The sequence below is a fragment of the Cnephaeus nilssonii genome (assembly GCF_951640355.1).
Source record: "Cnephaeus nilssonii genome assembly, chromosome: 12".
NCBI lineage: Eukaryota > Metazoa > Chordata > Mammalia > Chiroptera > Vespertilionidae > Cnephaeus > Cnephaeus nilssonii.
The window spans coordinates 3,444,721-3,462,745 of record NC_137083.1 but is presented as its reverse complement, the minus strand read 5'-3'; the positions used below and the strand labels follow the sequence as shown (position 1 = coordinate 3,462,745).

At 54.6% G+C, this 18,025-nt stretch overlaps 1 protein-coding gene across 1 annotated transcript in view; it reads right to left on the bottom strand.

Moving 5' to 3' along the window:
• Positions 1-2,586: 2,586 nt before the first annotated feature.
• DOCK4 (dedicator of cytokinesis 4) overlaps positions 2,587-18,025 on the bottom strand; it is a 205,482-nt gene continuing 190,043 nt past the window's right edge. The window contains exons 42-50 of the mRNA XM_079786817.1: positions 17,363-17,584; positions 16,678-16,799; positions 16,023-16,143; positions 14,819-14,900; positions 14,553-14,662; positions 13,690-13,762; positions 11,872-11,985; positions 9,291-9,352; positions 2,587-6,635 (exon numbers count right to left, since the gene is read on the bottom strand). Of these exons, the coding sequence (XP_079642943.1) occupies positions 6,198-6,635; positions 9,291-9,352; positions 11,872-11,985; positions 13,690-13,762; positions 14,553-14,662; positions 14,819-14,900; positions 16,023-16,143; positions 16,678-16,799; positions 17,363-17,584 (1,344 nt within the window). The 3' untranslated portion in view covers positions 2,587-6,197. The remainder of the gene's footprint in view (positions 6,636-9,290; positions 9,353-11,871; positions 11,986-13,689; positions 13,763-14,552; positions 14,663-14,818; positions 14,901-16,022; positions 16,144-16,677; positions 16,800-17,362; positions 17,585-18,025) is intronic.

Genomic DNA, 18,025 nt, shown 5'->3' with positions numbered 1-18,025 from the left:
AGCATCGTCCTGGGCACTGAGGGGTCGAAGGTTCGATTTCCCCATCAGGGCACATGCCCAGGTTTTGGGTTCGAACCCTGGTCGGGTTATGTGTGGGAGGCAACCATTGTATGTTTCTCACATCTCCCTCCCTCCCTCCCTCCCTCCCTCCCTCCCTCCCTCCCTCTCCCTCCCTCCCTCCCTCCCTCTCCCTCCCTCCCTCCCTCCCTCTCCCTCCCTCCCTCCCTCCCTCTCCCTCCCTCCCTCCCTCCCTCCCTCCTTCCCTCAATATCAATTTTTTTAAAAGACTAAAATGCTAAAAAAAAAAAAAAAGGGCAATATGTAGTCCGGAGCATTGGCAGGCCAAGCAGACACGTGTCTGTGTTCACTCTGTTGCACTAGCAAAGCTCCGTGAGCTGCGTGGGTGGGTCATGGAAGAGGGTAGAGAAGCTACACCAAAGCGCGCGTTCCTCGTTAAAAACCTTGGGGAAATACGGCCCATCGGCTCCTCTGGTTCCTCCCAATGAGACTGCGTGGTCGCTCTTCCTCAGGCCTCTGAAGAGAGCAGGGATCCAGCTTCCTCTCCGGGCAAGTCGAGGCTCGATCCCACTCCACAGATCATGCACGTTGGCTGATATTTTACTAGAGGAAGATGCCCCAGAAAGGTCAAGAGGAGGCCCCAAACTGAATCTGGTTTCAAAGGGCAGATGGAACTCCAGACGCATTTGTTCTCATCAGTATTGCGCTGCCCCCGCCATCCGTCCGCGTGTGGTCATCAGATTCAGGACCTGCCGAGCAGCTGACCCTGGCCCCGGACCTGCTGTGGTGCCGGCTGCAGAATGGACAGAGTCACGTGACAAGTCTGCTGGCTCCCCCCCCCCCCCCCCCCCGCCCGCTGCCTCTCCCCTCCACCCTGTCATTGTTGCCTTCCAGTTGGGAAAGGAAAGCAATTTGCATTGTTTTCTACATTAATAATTGAGATGATGTGGCCATAACCTAAGTTTTTGGCCACGGAGGCTGGAATAAACTTATTAACGACGATCCATATGACCAGGTGGATTTCCTGACAGCGGATTCTCCCAACAATATGTGCGAAGCCTTTAATTGGATAAACAGAGCTAACGAGCTGACCTCACCATCTGCTATCGCGTCTCTGTCCGCGTGGACCGTGCCACTCACTCAGGCGACATCGGAAACCCTGTCCAGTCAGCCCTGCCTGGAACTGACGGTCCGTCCGGCAGAGTACCTGGCGGTGGGGTACCTCTCCGCTTATTCAGAGCCCCAAGACCAGAGAACAGTTTTCCAAAGCCAGTGGATGGGGATCTAAACAATTCCATTCTTGCCCGGCCGGTGTGGCTCAGTGGTTGAGGGTCAACCTATGAACCAGGAGGTCACAGTTCGATTCCCGGTCAGGGCACATGCCCAGGGCGTGGCCGCCGTGGGGACGGTGTGATGGTGGCGGTGATTCACAGCACGGGCCCCTCAGGACGGGATGTGCATTTCCCCAGCTGCTGGGAGGGTGGCCTGCCAGGCTCACCTGTGAGTCCTCCTCACCCTCCCGCAGCGATTGCCCTTAGCCCCTGAGAGCCGCCCACCCTCAGCGCCCTGACCTCTGCCCCCAAGTTCCCTGTGGGACCAGCTGAGACTCTACGGCCAGAGCATCTCAGTTCAGCTGCTCCCTTTGCCCGTCTGCTTCCCTGGAGAACAGCATGGTTCCCGTGGAAACCCTGGGCCCACGCCTGCCGCCGAGTCCGTTTCCCGGGCACCACACGCCCGGGGCACAGAGCTTCTCGCAGGCGGATGCCCGGCTCGGTCCAGGCTGATACTTTTGTGCCTTAACACTCGGACTCCGTGTTTCTCTGGGTCTTGCCCAAACCCTGCGGGTGGCACTAAAGTGGGTACAACACTGCGGGGAAGGACTTTGTAAACACGCGAGAGGACTGCACACGTCAGCATTCCTCACCTCTGCCATCTTAGTCCGGAGTCCAGTCCAGGAAATGAACCACAACATGGGAAACGCTGCGTGTGCGAACCGTCACCATGCTGGGCTCTGTCCTCATGAGAAACGGAAAGCAATGCACCGCCCATTAATAGGGGACGGCTAACCTGTGGAATAGACTCGGCTTTCTGCTGACATGTCATCATAGGAAGTTAAATACTTACTATAACAGTGAACAAATGAGAGTAGACCACCCAGGGACACCATGATTTCAGCCACGTGCCACGTACGTGTCGAGAACCGGAACCGTCTGGTCCAGGCAGCTCCTGTCCCCGTGAGCAGACACCACCGCTCCGTGTGTGCGCGCATGGCCTTTCTCTTCCAGGCGTCTCCACCGGCAAAGAACTTGACGTCCACAACAGGAACTTCTCAGCGGACCCACCCCATCGCTGAGAGGAAGCATCAATGAACAGTATGTCCTGAGGCTCTGAACCTGTGAACTCAAAATCCCTGCCTTGCTCTTTCCACCCACCTGAACAGCTACCCCACGATCGTACCCAACCTCAAGGCCTGCTCATTCAAAGACCCACCTTAAACCAAACCCCCACTTTTCAATGAAATCTGGTCCTGCCCTCCCGCCCTGAGCGGCGCTGCCGAACCTGAGATGAGGGACTCTCTCCTGATGGCGTTGAACTCAGCTCTGTCACCACAGCGTGTTTCATACCTGAGGGATCCAGCACTCAACAGGGTGGAAACGCTACACCAAGCATGTTGGACTCAAAGGCTAACACGGGCCAAATAAACAAAAGCTCCAATTTTCACAGAAATGTAAGTTTATTTCGATAGAGACATGCTGAATACAAAGGGCTGAAATAAATGAGTCATCGTTAACATAAAATAATAGAACATTTAAATAAAAATTAATATTTTTTCTTGAACGTTAACTTACCAGACACTGAATAACTGCACAAATTAATAAGCCTACCGCAAATAAACTTCTCCTAAAGCTAAATATTTCCTGTTGCGCACACCAAACAAGTCAGTACAAGACTAATGATGTGGCAATTGGCTGCTAAAATATTCGCTGCCAGTATTAGTGGTGAGAAATGGTGCGCCTGTGCATTGGCATGTAAGGGAAATGAATGCAACACGATTATAGAAATCAGTCATTAGTGGACATTGTAGTTCGTTATTAATAGTTATGTATAACAGGATATTGTAAAAATTAAGTTATGAAGTTTTATTAAAACGTTTCTTACATACCGTTATATTGGCGGGCTGCAAAAATGTTCGTCAGCACATGCAGCTGGCGGGCCGCGAGTTTGACATGCTTGCACTAGCCAATACATTCGTGTAGAAAAAGACTAAAGGAGTATGATAATAGTCATGTAAGGGAAATGGCCTTCTGTCCATTTTTCACATCTTTTTCATGGCCTTCTTATGTAATGAGGGCAAAGTGGATCTCGATCGATCACGAAGCCTTCGTTTTAGCAGAAGCCACAGGATGTGGAAGGCTGGTGCAGGCCGGCCTGTGCAACCGGCTCCTCTCTTTGTTGTTGTCTGGAGAGCAATCGATGACAATCCAGAGAGAAACTGCCTCCATGGCAAGCAGGGCTATTCGTATGGTGATTATGCTTGTACAATCTAAACGCAGCTGAGCTCGGCGGTAATGAACGTGACCCCAAAATGCTCTAAAACCACTTAGTGAATGGAGAAACAATTGAGGACACTGATGGCCTGCCAATGGGGTTTGGTATTTAATGGGCAGCGAAGTTAGACAATGGCTTGCTTGCCACTGGGTTCCGTACATGCCGTAAACCTAACAGCGCAGCAGCATCTCACAAAACTGAAAGCCGGGATTTACGAACAGACGCTGGGTAGTCAATGCGTTTTGCAGTGCTTCTCAAATATGTTTCCCACGTTGGGCCGTTAATCTGTTTTGTGTCAAGGTTCCTAATGCAAACAAACTTTGATGGTTCTGATTAGTCCCATGAATGGCCAGCCACCTGGTAAATTTCCCTTCTCACCTGACATTAACCTACTAGTACCCTGCTACCTTCTCAACCTTCGTTCTTACGGCATAAATAAGCGTTGTAGGTAGAGGAAGCTTATCAACCAAGGCAAAACCACCACAAGACAGGATCTACCAAGCAAGAAGTCTGAAATTTTCACTACGCTATGACCAAGAGATGTACACAGCTTCTGTTCACACTGATGACACAAAGAAAGACAGAAATAGCAAGATTAACCAGGTAATTTTATTTAATATTCACCATTCAGCAGCAACCAGTGGGAACATCTGAGCTCAGAGAATCTCTTGAAGTGTCTGCTAAAAGCTGCTTCAGACACACACCCACAGGACCCACTGCTCATTGCAATTGTTTTAAATGGCTTCAAGAGCAAATAGCATTGATTTATGCTGTGCCCAAGCACTAGTCAACAAATCTGTTAAACTACAGAGGAAGAGGAAACCAAAGAAGCTTTGTTATCTTACGCAGGTCACCTTACTTAAGTGGAGGGGTTTTCTTCTTTAAAGCAACAGAAGTACAGAGCTTCCTATATATATATATATATATTTCTTTCAAGGGTATGATTACAAACACAGTGTTATCAAAAGCAAAAGCTAGTTCAAGAAATTTCCGACTGCAAAACTTGCAAGATACAAAGCTAAAATTTATATGTTCCTTTTCTCAATTATGAATACCTTCACTAAACATAAATATTTTAACATATATTAATTTTTCTGACATTCAAAAACTGGAAAGTCAATATGGCAGAATTATTGTTAAAAGCACGTATGTACAAATATTCTTTTTCCATACATAAAGTATTTGGCATAATTATAACACTCATACTGCATCCACAACTTTTTGCTTTTACTTTTTGTTTTTCTTACACATAATGGTATCTCTTATTAAAATTAACCAGTTATGTACAAAAATACTTGAACATTTATTATAGAAAACCTCTATAATCAGCCTCAACAGCATATACCTGCTGAATGGGTTCATCAGGGAATATAAAAAAGTGGTCACTGCCTTCCAGGTAAGCTAGCCACAGTTAAACTAAAAGGAGCTTCCCAACAAAAGAGGGAAATATTTAACAGCATGACTTAAAATACAGTTCATCTCTATTGTCAAGTGAGTGTTACAAACAGGCAGTAAAAGGAACAAAACACAGATACAAAATGCAACACTACACACAAGGTGCTTGGTTCGTCCCGACAAGGAGGCCGTGCTCCTGACTAGGTCCCAGCCGCGGGAACCCTCCCCAGCCGCCCCCCTCCCCCCGCAGGGCCCAGGGGCAGCCCTGCTGGGAGGGCGGGGAAAATCTTCCCTTTTGTGCGGATTGAAAGTGAACGCCCTTGCCTCCTGAAAGTCCTCCTGCCACTTAGTCATGCTAATATGTTTTCTCGAAGGGGCTTTTTCTTCATTTACGCCATTGATTTAATACTGTCCTGTATTGATTCCTGAATGCTCCTTAATGGGACCCATTAATTCGGGCCTGTTTACTACATGGGCATCCGCGCTTCTCAATGACAAATCTGGCGGCGGAAGCGATCGGTGAGGAAGCCAGGCTTGGCTTCGGGTAAACATTTCTCCTGGGCTCCGCTCCTCAACCCGCCCCGCCCCGCCTCGCCTCCGCTTGGCTCTGAAAGGCAAGGCACCTTGCAGGGAGGAGCAGCGGACACTGGTGCCGGGTACTGATGACCGAGCAGCCAGCCCCCGAAGCGGATCCTGAGGGAGCAGCCAGCTACTGTGTGTCAGAAGCAACCTCCAGGAGCAGTTAGTCTCCGGAGTGAACATTCCCGCCCCGCAGCCCCTGACCCCTGCTGCCTAAGGGGCTTCACCTGCCAGCCCCCAGGGGCCTCTCCGCTTCCCGGGCTTCCCCAGGAGGACCAGGCCGGATGCGCATTGCCCTGGCCAGCTTTCTCGGCATCAAGTATTCAGTAAAAACACGCAACATTACCACGCGTCATATTGCTCGACAATACTGTGTTGGCTCTAACATGAAACCATGTAAAAAAGGGGGACATAGAAAGGTACAAAAGTCTTGATCGCTATGACTGCCTCCAGGCGAGCAGGGCTGACAGCTCAGCCACCCGCCGCCCGGGGAGGGGGCCGGGACGTTTAGAATTGTGCAACCGGACACCGAGCGAGGTTAAGCCTCTCCTGGAAGGACAGTCCGAGCGAGTAAAGTGCCTACACTACCGTCTCCTGGTCTCTCTTCTCCTCCTGTAAACGCAGCGGGGTCATCGCAGGGGACACAGAAAAGTGACTCAGAGCTGCGAGACCTTCCTGGGCAGCGGCCGGGGCCGCGGGCCGGGCTCAGTCCTCCGGGTCCCGTTCTCCAGGGCGCCGGGGCGCGCGGCCAGCGGCTTGGGGGGCAGCGCGGGCGGCTCGGAGGTGACGGGGATGGACAGGCTGTGAGGTAGCGGGACCGGGCGCCGCACCGTCCGCTCGTAGACGCTGTAGGGCGGGGGCGTCTTGCTGTCCTTGCGCACGGGCTCCTCGGGGGCGCCGTAGCCGGACCCTGACCCGGGCGCGGGCGCCGCTGGCTCGTTCACCGGGTTCTCGAAGCCCGAGATTTCCGACGCGCTGCACCGGCTGAGCGAGGAGATGCCGCTGCTGCAGCTGCCCGACAGCACCGGCGAGTTGGAGAGCAGCCCGGACGAGTGGTACTCCACCGGGGAGGGCGTGAAGGACTGCCCGGGGCCCTGCGCGGGGAAGGGCGGAGAGAGAGGGGGAGAGAGGGGCTCTCACAGAAGCGGCACACCCTGGAGGGGCGGGGCCACACCCTGTGATGGCTGGAATGCGCACCCCCCAATGTGGGCACGGAAGCCCTGACCCCAGCACCTCAGATGGGGTGTCTTTGGAGACGAGGCCTTTACAGCGCTGGCTACCTTAAAAGGAGGCCGGGGTGAGCCCAAATCTGATCTGATCATTGTCCTTAGAAGAGGAGGAAACTTGGACCACCCCCAAGCCAAGCACACAGAGCAAAGACCCCGTGGAGACGCCAGGAAAGGGGGGCTGGAAAAACCACACCACCCCGGGCAATGCCGTGATTTCCAGAGCAGGAGAGTAAACTCTGTGGTTTAAGCCAGATTTCCGGCATTTCATAAAGAACTGGAAGTTCTAGCAACAACAGCTCAGTGTCTCCTAATTTCTTGAAGCTGAGCAGGGGCTGTTCCTGCCACAGGGTAACTTCTTTCCTTTGCCACAGTCCCCACCTGGCCACAAGACACTCCCCGACTCCCTCTCCAGTTCATGTCAGCGGCTAGCCCCCTGGCGTCCGCACGTGCTCATTCCCTAAGGGTGTCCTGAGGAAAAGGTGGTCTGTGGAGAGCGGGTCGCCTGGGCAGGCTGCACAGCAGCGCTCCGGGGCCCTCCGGAGAAGATCGGCAGGTGGATGTCCCCAGTAAAGGAACCTGGACGGCTTCGTCCAGCCCACTGTCTTCTCAACGGGTGTGGCCGTGGACCTTTGCTTGCGTTCATCACAGAATGGCCCATACACAGAATGTTCTAGGAGGTAACACTGGGACACACACACTTTGAAAACGCCCTCTTGGACCGACTTGACCTTGGTCTCCCTTTGAAAACAGAACGGTGTGGGAGACACAAATCCTCTCACTAGTGGGGCCGGGAATGAAGCAGGGCCAATGGAGAGGTCCCAGTGCACTGCTGGTTTTGCCCAAAATCAGGCAGGAGAGCAGAGTCAGTCCTAACAGGGTTACCCCTTTTAGTTGCTGAAAAAAACCTTGGTTTAAGGCACCACCTGCATTGCTAATCACAGGGCGAGGAGCTTAGGGCAGAGCGCCCTCTCCTGGAGCCCAGGAGTCACAACACGTGTCCAGCCACTCCTCAGACCCCACTGTGACCATGTGGCCACGGAGGTGGGAGTGAGGACGATGCAGGTCTGCTGCGTAGCACTGTCCACTCAGCTATTTCAACATTCCCATCCCCTTGTTCTTCTCAAGAGCCAATCCCTGAGACTTAGTCTTATTACTACTCTGCACAACCAACTGAAAGGTGCAGGTATTGGTCCGTGGCACCGCGTGGGAGGGAGCGCGTGGCGAGTGGAAAGCTGTGGCAACGCCACAGCCACGTCGCTGTCCCTCCCGTCACACCGAGACCACAGTCCCCGCTGCACAGCAGACACAGGCCGTGGACTTTCTCGGTAACGCCATGGCGCGGAGACAACAAAACCAGCAAGGAATTGGCACTCTGTGGGAAACGGGTCGACGTAAACGACATCATGCTTCTTTGCGATTTCCTCCCTCTTTTTGGTTTCGTGTTTCAGATTCTCGGTTTCTATGAGCAGCTGCTGCATCGGACGGCTCAGGGCCTGTTTTTCTTTGGTGTTACCTGGAAACATCTCCCCCTCGAAAGGGACAGGGAGCGTGTAGGTCCCCGTCACTCAGGTATGAAACCATTCTTTCCACTGCAGCTGCCTCGGGGCAGCAGCTCTGGGCACCATGCCCACACGGACTGGCAAGCCTTGCCCTCAGCCTGACGCCCTACCCTTGGACGTCTACCCTTGGACAGCTACCTTGACCTCCATGAGGGACTGTCTGCTCAGAGATGCTCAATAGCCCCTGTCCACAGACCCAGACAAATGTTGATCTTTAAAGCTTTAAAAAGTCATTGCACTGCCTGGTTCTTCATTAATGTATTCGAAAGTCTTGGTAGAAAATAGGAAAAGAGCCCGGCCAGAGAGGCTCAGTGGTTGAGCATCAGCCTATGAACCGGGAGGTCACGGTTCAATTCCTGGTCAGGGCACATGCCCGTGTTGCGGGCTCGATCCCCAGTGTGGGGCGTGCAGGAGGCAGCCAATCGATGATTCTCATCATTGATGTTTCCATCTCTCTCTCTTCCTCTCTGAGATCAATACAAACATATTAAAAAAAAAAAACAAAAACAGGAAAAGGGAAAACTGGGTTTGGCTTGTCAGAGTGGGCGAGGCTGGTAAGGTGAAAGGCCCAGGACACTGTTTCGGACACCTTGATCCTGATGTTGATTCAAGGTTTTGTGGGTTTTAATGCCTCTTAAACACATGGCAGGCCCAACATGTCCTAGGAGGTGCCACTGGGACCATATTTCTTTCCTAATCCGGCGTCTCTCTCCAGGCTGCACACCCTCACTGGCGCCATTTGCGAGCGAGCGAGGCTAATGACCTGACTGTGCATGCGGCTGCGTCAGCGGAGGCGGCGCCCCCAGGGAGAGCCCGGGGCTGCTCCTCCTCGCCGTCCTCGCCCTGCCCCCACTTCTCTGCCCGCCCCCTGCAAATGAAGGCCCTGCTGACGGGCCAGGGGCTCCTCAGGGAGAAGGGAACAAGGGGCCCATCCCAGACTCAGTTAAATGAGAGCCCGTACCTTCAACGGAGACCGCCCGGCAGGTGAGGGGGAGACCGGCGCCGTGTGTCTCACAGGCGAAGCTGTAAAGAGAGAGTTTCAATTCAGAAACACCAGGCGGTTGACCCCCACGCGTGCCCTCTGAGTGTGCGAACCCACACAAGTGGCCCTGGGCAGGAGGACCTGGGCAGGGCCGTGGGGTCGCTGGAGACTAACGACACCTGCCCAAGGTGGGCAGCGTCCGGACTGGGAGAGGCGTGAAAAGCCACGTCCGTGGCAGGGCCCCCGACGGGCCCATCGTCCCTTCCATCTCCCCAAAGCGCTGCTTCTTAGCCGCTTCCCGTTTCAGAGGTGCGTGTGGGTGTGGGGGGGCGGGAGCGGTCTCCACAGACGCTGCTGGCTTGGGCGTGAGCGGCAAAGGGAAGCCCGGGTCACCGGGCAGCGCAGACTGACCAGGTCCAGGGGCACACAGACTCCAGCCTCCAACTGCACCCCCCGCCCCCCACTGCGAACCGTAGGAAACCCTTGGCCACATCCACTAGCCCCCTAATGCCTGTACTCCGGTCCCCCTTGGTCCCCGGGAAGGAGGATGGGGGTGGGGAGGGGGCGGTGCCCTAGATTTCATCATCTGGGCAGACAGGCGTGTTCCTCCCGCCCGCCGGCCCAGCCCCACGTGGGGACCCGGCACGTGGATGGATGAACTGCTCTGTGCATTGCTGCGGGTCAGTCTGCTCTCGCGAGCAGAGCCACGCACACCGAGTCTGCGTGACGCTGCCCCGAGGCGAGTGCAGACGCCTTTCCTAATCCCACCAACACGGGGTCCGTGAGTTCGGGGTTTACTGCTCTGTCGTGAGCTGCCCGTGTCCCCCCGGCTGTCATGGGAGGTTGATAACACACAGGAAACCACAGAAAGGCTGAAGCGGAGACAGACAGACAGTCCAGACACCCCCGGCCCCCACAGTGAGCACAGATGAGGAGGACAGAGGACAGACCAGGGAGGATCTGTGCAGAAGGGAGGCAGCCCGGCCACGCTAACCTGCAGAGGTAAGTCACCCGTGCGCTGGGGCCCGGGGCAGGGAGGGTCTGCCATCACCCCTTGCCGCTGTCGTGTGCTCACACCAGCGCTTGCTGTGCCAGCCCGGCCGCCGTGGGGAGGCCGTGGAGAAGGGCGCGTCTACAGAGAGCCAGGCTCCGCCCGGGCTGTGGCCGTGGAGCTGAGAGCGCGGCCTCCACCTGGCTCGGTGTCCAGTGAGCCCTCCTGTGCACCTGCCGCTCGGGCTCACAGAGCCGCTTCTTAGGAAGGCGTTCTCGCACGGAGCCTAAACCAGCCCTGCCAGGACCCCTGCCTACGGGTCTGAATGAGCCTAGGAACCGGACCGCCCCTGACTGACAGCCGCCGAAGTGCTTTCAGGTCCCCCTGAGCCACAAGCCCGGCTGAGCAGCACGCCGGCCGGCTGGTGGCCGGGGCCTCGCCCGCGGGCGCAGTGACACGGGTGCACCTCCCAGCGAGGCCAGCGGCTCCTGCTCTGCTGAAAGCACTCACAGCCCTTCCCACCCGCTGGTGGCTGCGGCCACGACAGGAAAACCTGGCAGCAGGGAGCTTTACTTTAAAAAGAAAGGCTGCCCGGCCGGCGTGGCCCCGTGGTTGAGCATCGACCTATGAACCAGGAGGTTAGGGTTCAATTCCCCGTCAGGGCACAGGCCCGGGTTGTGGCTCCATCCCCAGTAGGGGGTGTGCAGGAGGCAGCTGGTCAATGATTCTCTCTCATCACTGATGTTTCTCTCTCTCTCCCCCCCTCTCCCTTCCTCTCTGAAATCAATACAAAAATGTATATAAATACATAAAGTCACTTTCCTCTTCTTAGTAAACAAAAAAAGAAGCTAAAATGCAGCAAATGAAACGGACCCTCCAGAAAAGCCCACAGAGGCAATGGTATCGCGTTTCCTCTCCCCAGGAGGCCGGGGGTATTCGTCAAGTTTCACAAGTGCTCTGGACATGCGTGAAGGGTTGGGAAGACTGTGCCCAGCACCAGGTAGGGGAGCTGGCAGAGCGGCCAGCCCTCTCTGCCTCCCCCGTGGGGTCACTGAGCAAAGGGCTTGTTCAGGAGGACGGGGCCCTGTCTCTGCCGTCAACTCTCACAGGCAGCTTCCCCCACCGTCATCGTCAGGGGTTCTTGAAATCTAACTCAGGCCTTCGAGAATGCTCGCATACGGTCCTCTCCGGGCAGCAGACAGCGTGGCAGGGGGTCGCTGTCCCCACCGCCCATCAGAGTTAGCGCCAGCCAGCGCCTGTCTCGGGGCCGCCTGCAGCGTTGGCATCAGCTCCACACGAGAGGGAAGGAAGCAGCGTGTCAGCAGAGGCTGCTGAGGAGGCGGCGGCCGGGAGGGCAGTGCCAGCGCAGCGTGCGGAGAACGCGCTCGTCTGTCTGTAGAGCTCACGAGGAACGCAGTGCAGCAGGAGCTCAGCAAAGAGAGGGACATCGCCCACGAACGAGGCAGCTGCTGAGGCTCCCCCCTCCAGCACCACCCCCTGCTATTCTCTGCGCAACCCACAGCGGGAGCAGTCGGTACAGTGATTATCGCACACGCGTCATATACCCACCCGTCAGTGCGGGTCGCGGAGGGACAGGGGGCGAGAGGAGCCTCCCACTCTCCGCCATGCTCCTGGCCTCCTTCCCACTGTCCAGGCTCCAGCTGCTAGGGGTGGGGTTCACCGCTGGAAGGGAACAACATAGCTAAAGCACTCCGCCCTTCGGACCCGAGACCTTAGAAGAATCAGTTACCCAGAATGAAAGAAACCAACTGGATTTAAACACACACGCACACGCACACACACGCGCGCACACATGCACGCACACATGCACGCACACGCACACGCACGCTGCTAAGGCCTGGCCCTTTCTCGGCCTGCCTCCTCGCCGTGAGAGCTGACGTTTAACTAGGTGAGACCGTGTCTGTTCACTGCACTCGGTCACACAGAACCACAGTCCTCGCACGTAGCGCAGAGCCTGATGAGAACTACACACCTGTTTAGATGCCAGAGAGCAGACGAAGGATGCAACCACTAGGCTATTTCAAAGCTCAGTCTTTCGTAGGGACTTAGGGGCACGTGGCACTCAAAAGGGGGAAGGCGATGACAAATGACAAGCTAATACTCTTGTCGGCAGAATTACGGGGAAGGCACAGCCTTACCACACCGCCCTGCGGACTGGACCCGCTCCGAGAAAAGGACCCCAGCTCCTGAAGTCAGCGCACTCTAATGAGGACGTCCTACAACGTAACTTGGACTGCGCTCGGCATCTTCCTCTTTTCTGTTTTGCCTGCTGCACGCTTCAGTGAGATGCAGAAATATGGAGCCACCCTGGCAGGAAGGAGGCTAGATGCAAAGGGTTATCCACAGCGCTGTGCTGAGGGTTACAGGCAGGCCTGGGAGTCCCGCAGCTTGCTCCCTGCGCACACTGCCCCCTGGTGGTCGTGGCTAGGGTGTCAACATTTTGCCACCAAAGGTCCGCGTGCATTTAATGGGATGCAATGACCGCTCTTGAAATGCCTTTCCTCGGTGCCTTTTCAGTTTGTTTTTGTGTTTTCTTCGGTAGCAGGATGAGAAAAAGGCCATATTCCTAAATTCTTCAACATCTGTCTTGTAAGATGAAAGCCACGTTTGTTTTAAAATAACTGGGGCTGGGGTCTCACCGATGTGGGTCTCCTGAGGACAGTTGGATGTTACTGTGTCGGATACTCCATGACAACACAGCCCAGTTCTTAACGAGGGTGATTCCAGGGCACTTTACGGGGACATCTCATTGGTGACTCCTGATTTGGGGCTGGTGGGACCGCTGGCTCTGTGAGGCTGTCCCTGAGAGAAGCCAGTGGGGGCCTTGCTCCCCCAGCCCCCCCCCGGAGTCCCCCACTACGCTGCACAGACTGATTGATATTAATGGGCTGCGCGCTGCCATGCACGTGTTTGCTTCCTTTGTGTGACCTTGAGGCAGGGGGCACTCCATTATGCACTGGGTTGCAATTCTTAAACAATATCTGAGTCACCACACGACATGAGCTGGCAGAGGAGCTGTGTGAGGGCAACGGGGGGCAGGGACTTCTCTGGGAGGTGGGCTTCCCTGTGCGGAGCGCGCAGCCTCCTGGGCATCTCCGTCTCAGGAAGGCAGGGCTGGCCTCGGGGACTCACTGAAAAGCCACTTGCCAGAGGAGTCCCCAACTTGCTCAGGCTCTGCTGTTAAATCCGACAGAATACAGCGTTTAAAGACCGCACCGCGAGCCACCGTCTTTGTTCATCCCCCCAGGGCGCCTCAGTCCTGATCCTCCAGACCTGAGACCTGCCTTCCACACAGACACGCGGAGACGAGGCAATGAGGACAGACAGGCCCGCGCACAGTCCAGGGCAGACGCTGGTGCTGCCTACCTTTCTCGGGCGCGGACAGGTTGGGGTCGCTGCGCGGCAAGGCTCCGTCTCCAATGTGATTAAACAGCAGCCTCTGGAAGGGACAAGGACCTGTGGTTACAGTGCCACAGGCTGACTTGGGAGAGGAGGCCTTCTAGAAAATGAGAGGATGATCTCATTACGGAAAACTTTTTGTTCAAAACAGTATTTTGTACGATTTCGGAGGCCCCGGGAACAAAGAACTAATATGTAAGGGGGAAAAGGGAAGAGCCTTAGGTTTTGAGAGAACACAGTGTTTCAAAAGTTCGGCTTAGATTTTAAATAAAAATGGTAAATAACTTTTCACAGTAAAGTGTAGGAAAAGACAAATGGTAAGTAGCAGATAGGTGGTGGTGCCCTTTAGAGATGCAAGTGCTGCCCTGGCCAGGTGCTCAGTTGGGTAGAGCGTCCTCCTGATACGCCAAGGTTGCGGGTTCGATCCTCAGTCAGGGCACATACAAGATTCAACCAATGAATGTATCACTAAGTGGAACAACAAATCAATATCTCTTTCTCCTTCTCTCTTCTTTTCCCTTCCTCTCTCTCAGAACTCAATAGAAACATATTTTAAAAAAAACAAAAACAGAAATGCCGAGTCGATCAGAGAGGGGAAACCATTCTCGCTTCCCTCTCGGCTTTACCGCTCAGGCAACAACCATGTGTCTCCTGAGAAAGTGGCTGGGAAATTCCCGAAGGCGCAGACCCCGGTCCCCTGGCCCCCGCGGGCGGGACGTGCCATCTAACGCAGCCCACGGGTTGCCTCTGGCGGCCACTGTGTTTCTTTGGGGACATGTGAGCCATTCCAGACCCTTCCTTGTCTTCTAGGGTCTCGGCCAGAGGGTTACCTGCGAAGGCTCCACAGGTGTGGGGTAGATGGCGCTGCACGGCCGCTCCCGGGGGGACAGGCAGGCGTTCTCTCGGGAATGTTTGTGTTTGTCGGACAACAGAGGAGAAGCTGGAAGAGAGGCAGGATGGTCAGTGAGGGGCGCCACTGCCTGCAGCAGGGAGCCGAGTGCCGTGGCTGCGGCCACGGATAGGGACACGGAAACCACGGCTCCCAGGCGCTGGGCGGCTCCCGGGGCCCCGTCAGCCCACCGCACCCGGTTCTGACCTCTGGCACTCGATGGAGCAGAACTGGTCACATTGGGCGAGGCGGAGTGGGTGGAACTGAGGCTTGAGGTAGACGGGCTTGGCTGTAACACAGGGAAGCTGTTATCACAGGCTGTTCAGAGGCTGCGCAACACGGACATCTTCAAAACAAAACCACTGACGTGTTTTCTCAAATTAACCAACAGAGAAAAAGGCCATTTAGACATGTAGAAAAATCTGACTGACTCAGACGGATACGAAGACCTGTCGGAATTAATCCAGAATTTGAGCCATGGCTGGTGTGGCTCAGTTGGTTGGGGGGTCATCCTGTGCACTAAAAGGTTGCTGGTTCGATTCCTGGTCAGAGCACATGCCTGGGTTGTGGCTCGATCTGGGATAGGGGGCGTGCAGGAGGCATCAATGTTTTGTTCTCACACTGATGTTTTGCTCTCTCTCTCCCTCTCCCTTCCCCTTTCTCTAAAAAGCAATTTTAAAAAGTATTTATTAAAAGAAAAAGAACTAGAGATTTGGACGCCTGCCCAAGGCAGGCATTCGTGCTGGCCAGCTATCTCTGTGCCTGGGGACCACTGGCGGGCCACCTAAGACAAGCAGGGTACCGGCCACGTAAGCAGGCGAGTGCTTCTACGAGGCAGAGGATGCATCTTCCCACGTTCTCCAAAAATGTGTTAAAGCATGTATTTGGCAATATGCATGGGGCCTCTTTTTCAAGGACAGTGGAGAGGAAAGTCCAGCTTACAGAGTTGTTATAAACGCCACCTTAATGGCGTCTAAATAAAATTTTTTGTTGCAAGAACTACACTAACTCTAAAATCCCTAAAAACTATTATTTTTTCCTTTGGCAAAAACACTCTTCATTGCAGGATTTTCGGACATACCTAAGGAAGGGGTTTTATAATGGACCCGTAAACAATGTGTCCTCAGAGGGGGAAAAGCCACTCAGAGATGCTGAGAGGCGGCCGTGCGGTGACCGGACCAGAGGGGCCCAGAGCTGACCACCCGCACGGGCTCTCCCTCGCCTGTTCCTGCCTCTGACAGGGAGCGGGGCTGGACCGGCTCTGCAGGCCCCAGAGACCAACGCCAGTGCTTCCAGGTTCCCTCCAGTCACGGTCTCGCTCCCAGGCTCTGCCCAGCAGCACCGCCCAGAGGCAGGCTGGGGAGGGAGGGGGAAACGCGTGACAGGAACGGACAGAATGCGAGTCCCGCACCTGCATGTTGAAGACCTCGTCGGAGCTCTCCGACTGCCCCGTGATGTTGCTGACTTCAGCGGAGGCCTGTGAGGACAGCGACGACGAAGAGTACCGGTTGACGGCCGGGTAACTTAGCGGGCTGGTGGGGGGCGGGGGGGGGGGGAGAAATGGCCGTTAACTCAGTCTTTGAACTGTGCTTTATCCCATGCTGGCTTGGTGTCAATCCAAAGGGAAAAAATATCCACCCTAGACTTGCCAGTGTGGCTCCGTGGTTGAGCGTCAACCCATGAACCAAGAAGTCCCCGGTTAGATACCCAGTCAGGGCACATGCCCAGGTGGCGGGCTTCATCCCCAGAACGGGGCGTGCAGGAGGCAGCTGATCAATGATTCTCTCTCATCACTGATGTTTCCTCTCTCTCTCTCTCTCTAAAATCAATAAAAAAATATCCACCTGTTTTGTGTTTCCTGTTTGCCTCAATCTAGTCATATGTTTGTGTGTATTTATTCCTCATGCTGTGGATGGCTCACCAGTAGCAGATGCCTGCAGCTGCCTCGCAGGTTAATGATTTCATTAAGAAGTAGCGCATTTGACAAACTGCGCAAGAAGGAGCGGACCATTCCAGATCATCACGCGGGGGTGCCAAAGTGTACGAGAACAAAGAATATGACTCACCTGCGCCTGGGAATTACCCGGGAACCGTCTGGGCTCATGGAGGCGGGCGCCGAGTTCCGGCACACACGAGGGCTTCCGTTAGGAAAGTGGACTGGGCTGGCTTGTATATAAGCAGAGAACTCCTAAGAGAAATGCAGAAAACCCTTGAGAAGGGGAACCGTGTGGGCAAATAACCTATGTGATATTTCAAAATATTAGATACGCGTGCTGAGTATCTTGAAATCTTTACGTAGGGCTATTGGTAGGTTTCAGTATTATTAACTTTTCTTTTTAAAAAATATGTTTTTATTGACTTCAGAGAGGAAGGGAGAAGGAAAGAGAGATAGAAACATCAATGAGAGAGAATCATTGATCAGCTGCCTCCTGTATATCCCACACTGGGGATGAGCTCACAACCTAAGCATGTGCCCTGACTGGGAATCAAACCCTGAACTCCTGGTTCATAGGTTGACACTCAACCACTGAGCCCACACTAGCCAGGCTCATTAAGCTTTCCTCGCTTACTTTTTCATTTTCCTAAAAGCTGAGCATGGCCAAAAGATGGCAATGCAATTTTAATATCTGAGGCTCCTGGTTAGATGGTGCAGTGTGGTAGAAGCACCACCAGATGTCACTGTTGACCACCTCCTCGACTCTCTAAAAGCAGCTTAAGGTCAGAGTGCTGGGGCAGACACTATGTACCTACCTGTATCCCTAGACTTGACTTCATCATGAAGAACTGGTCCACCAGCTTCTTGTGAAGGGGTCGCATGTCCTGAGGTACAAACTTCTCATGCACGGCCAAGCCAAACTCCAGAATCTGTGCCTGGACAAACACACACAGAGTCCGCATGGATGAGTAACTCCAGGGAGTCCCTGTGGGGTCAAGCACAGTCCCCACGCAGTCTGCATGCATTAGCGCTAATTCCTCTCAACCCAGCAGGACAGGAGCAGTCCTTAACGGGCAGGCAGGGGCACGGAGGCTCAGAATCATCCTGCGCGTAGAAGACACAATGGGGATCCGGACCGTGGTCTCTGAATCCAGACTCGAAGTTCCTGCCACCCCACATATCTCAGGTCTGTAACGACCTTATGAGCAGGTACGTGTCCCTTTGGCCCCTCCTGCGCTTTCCCAGATGGGGCGGGGCTGCCCCGTTAGGAGGATAGGGCGCTGTTCCCTGAGGGATCTCTTTTCTGGGGGGCACCCCCTTCCCCCCGTTACTCTTCTCCCTCCCCTCAGGTTCTTCTGTGCCCATCCACTGCCCCCAGACTTTCAAAATCCATCAAGGAGGAAGTACGAAGTGCACAGGAATTCTCTGCTAGCTGCTATGCTGCTTGTGTTTGTTAAAAGGATTCTTCTTGTTCGCTC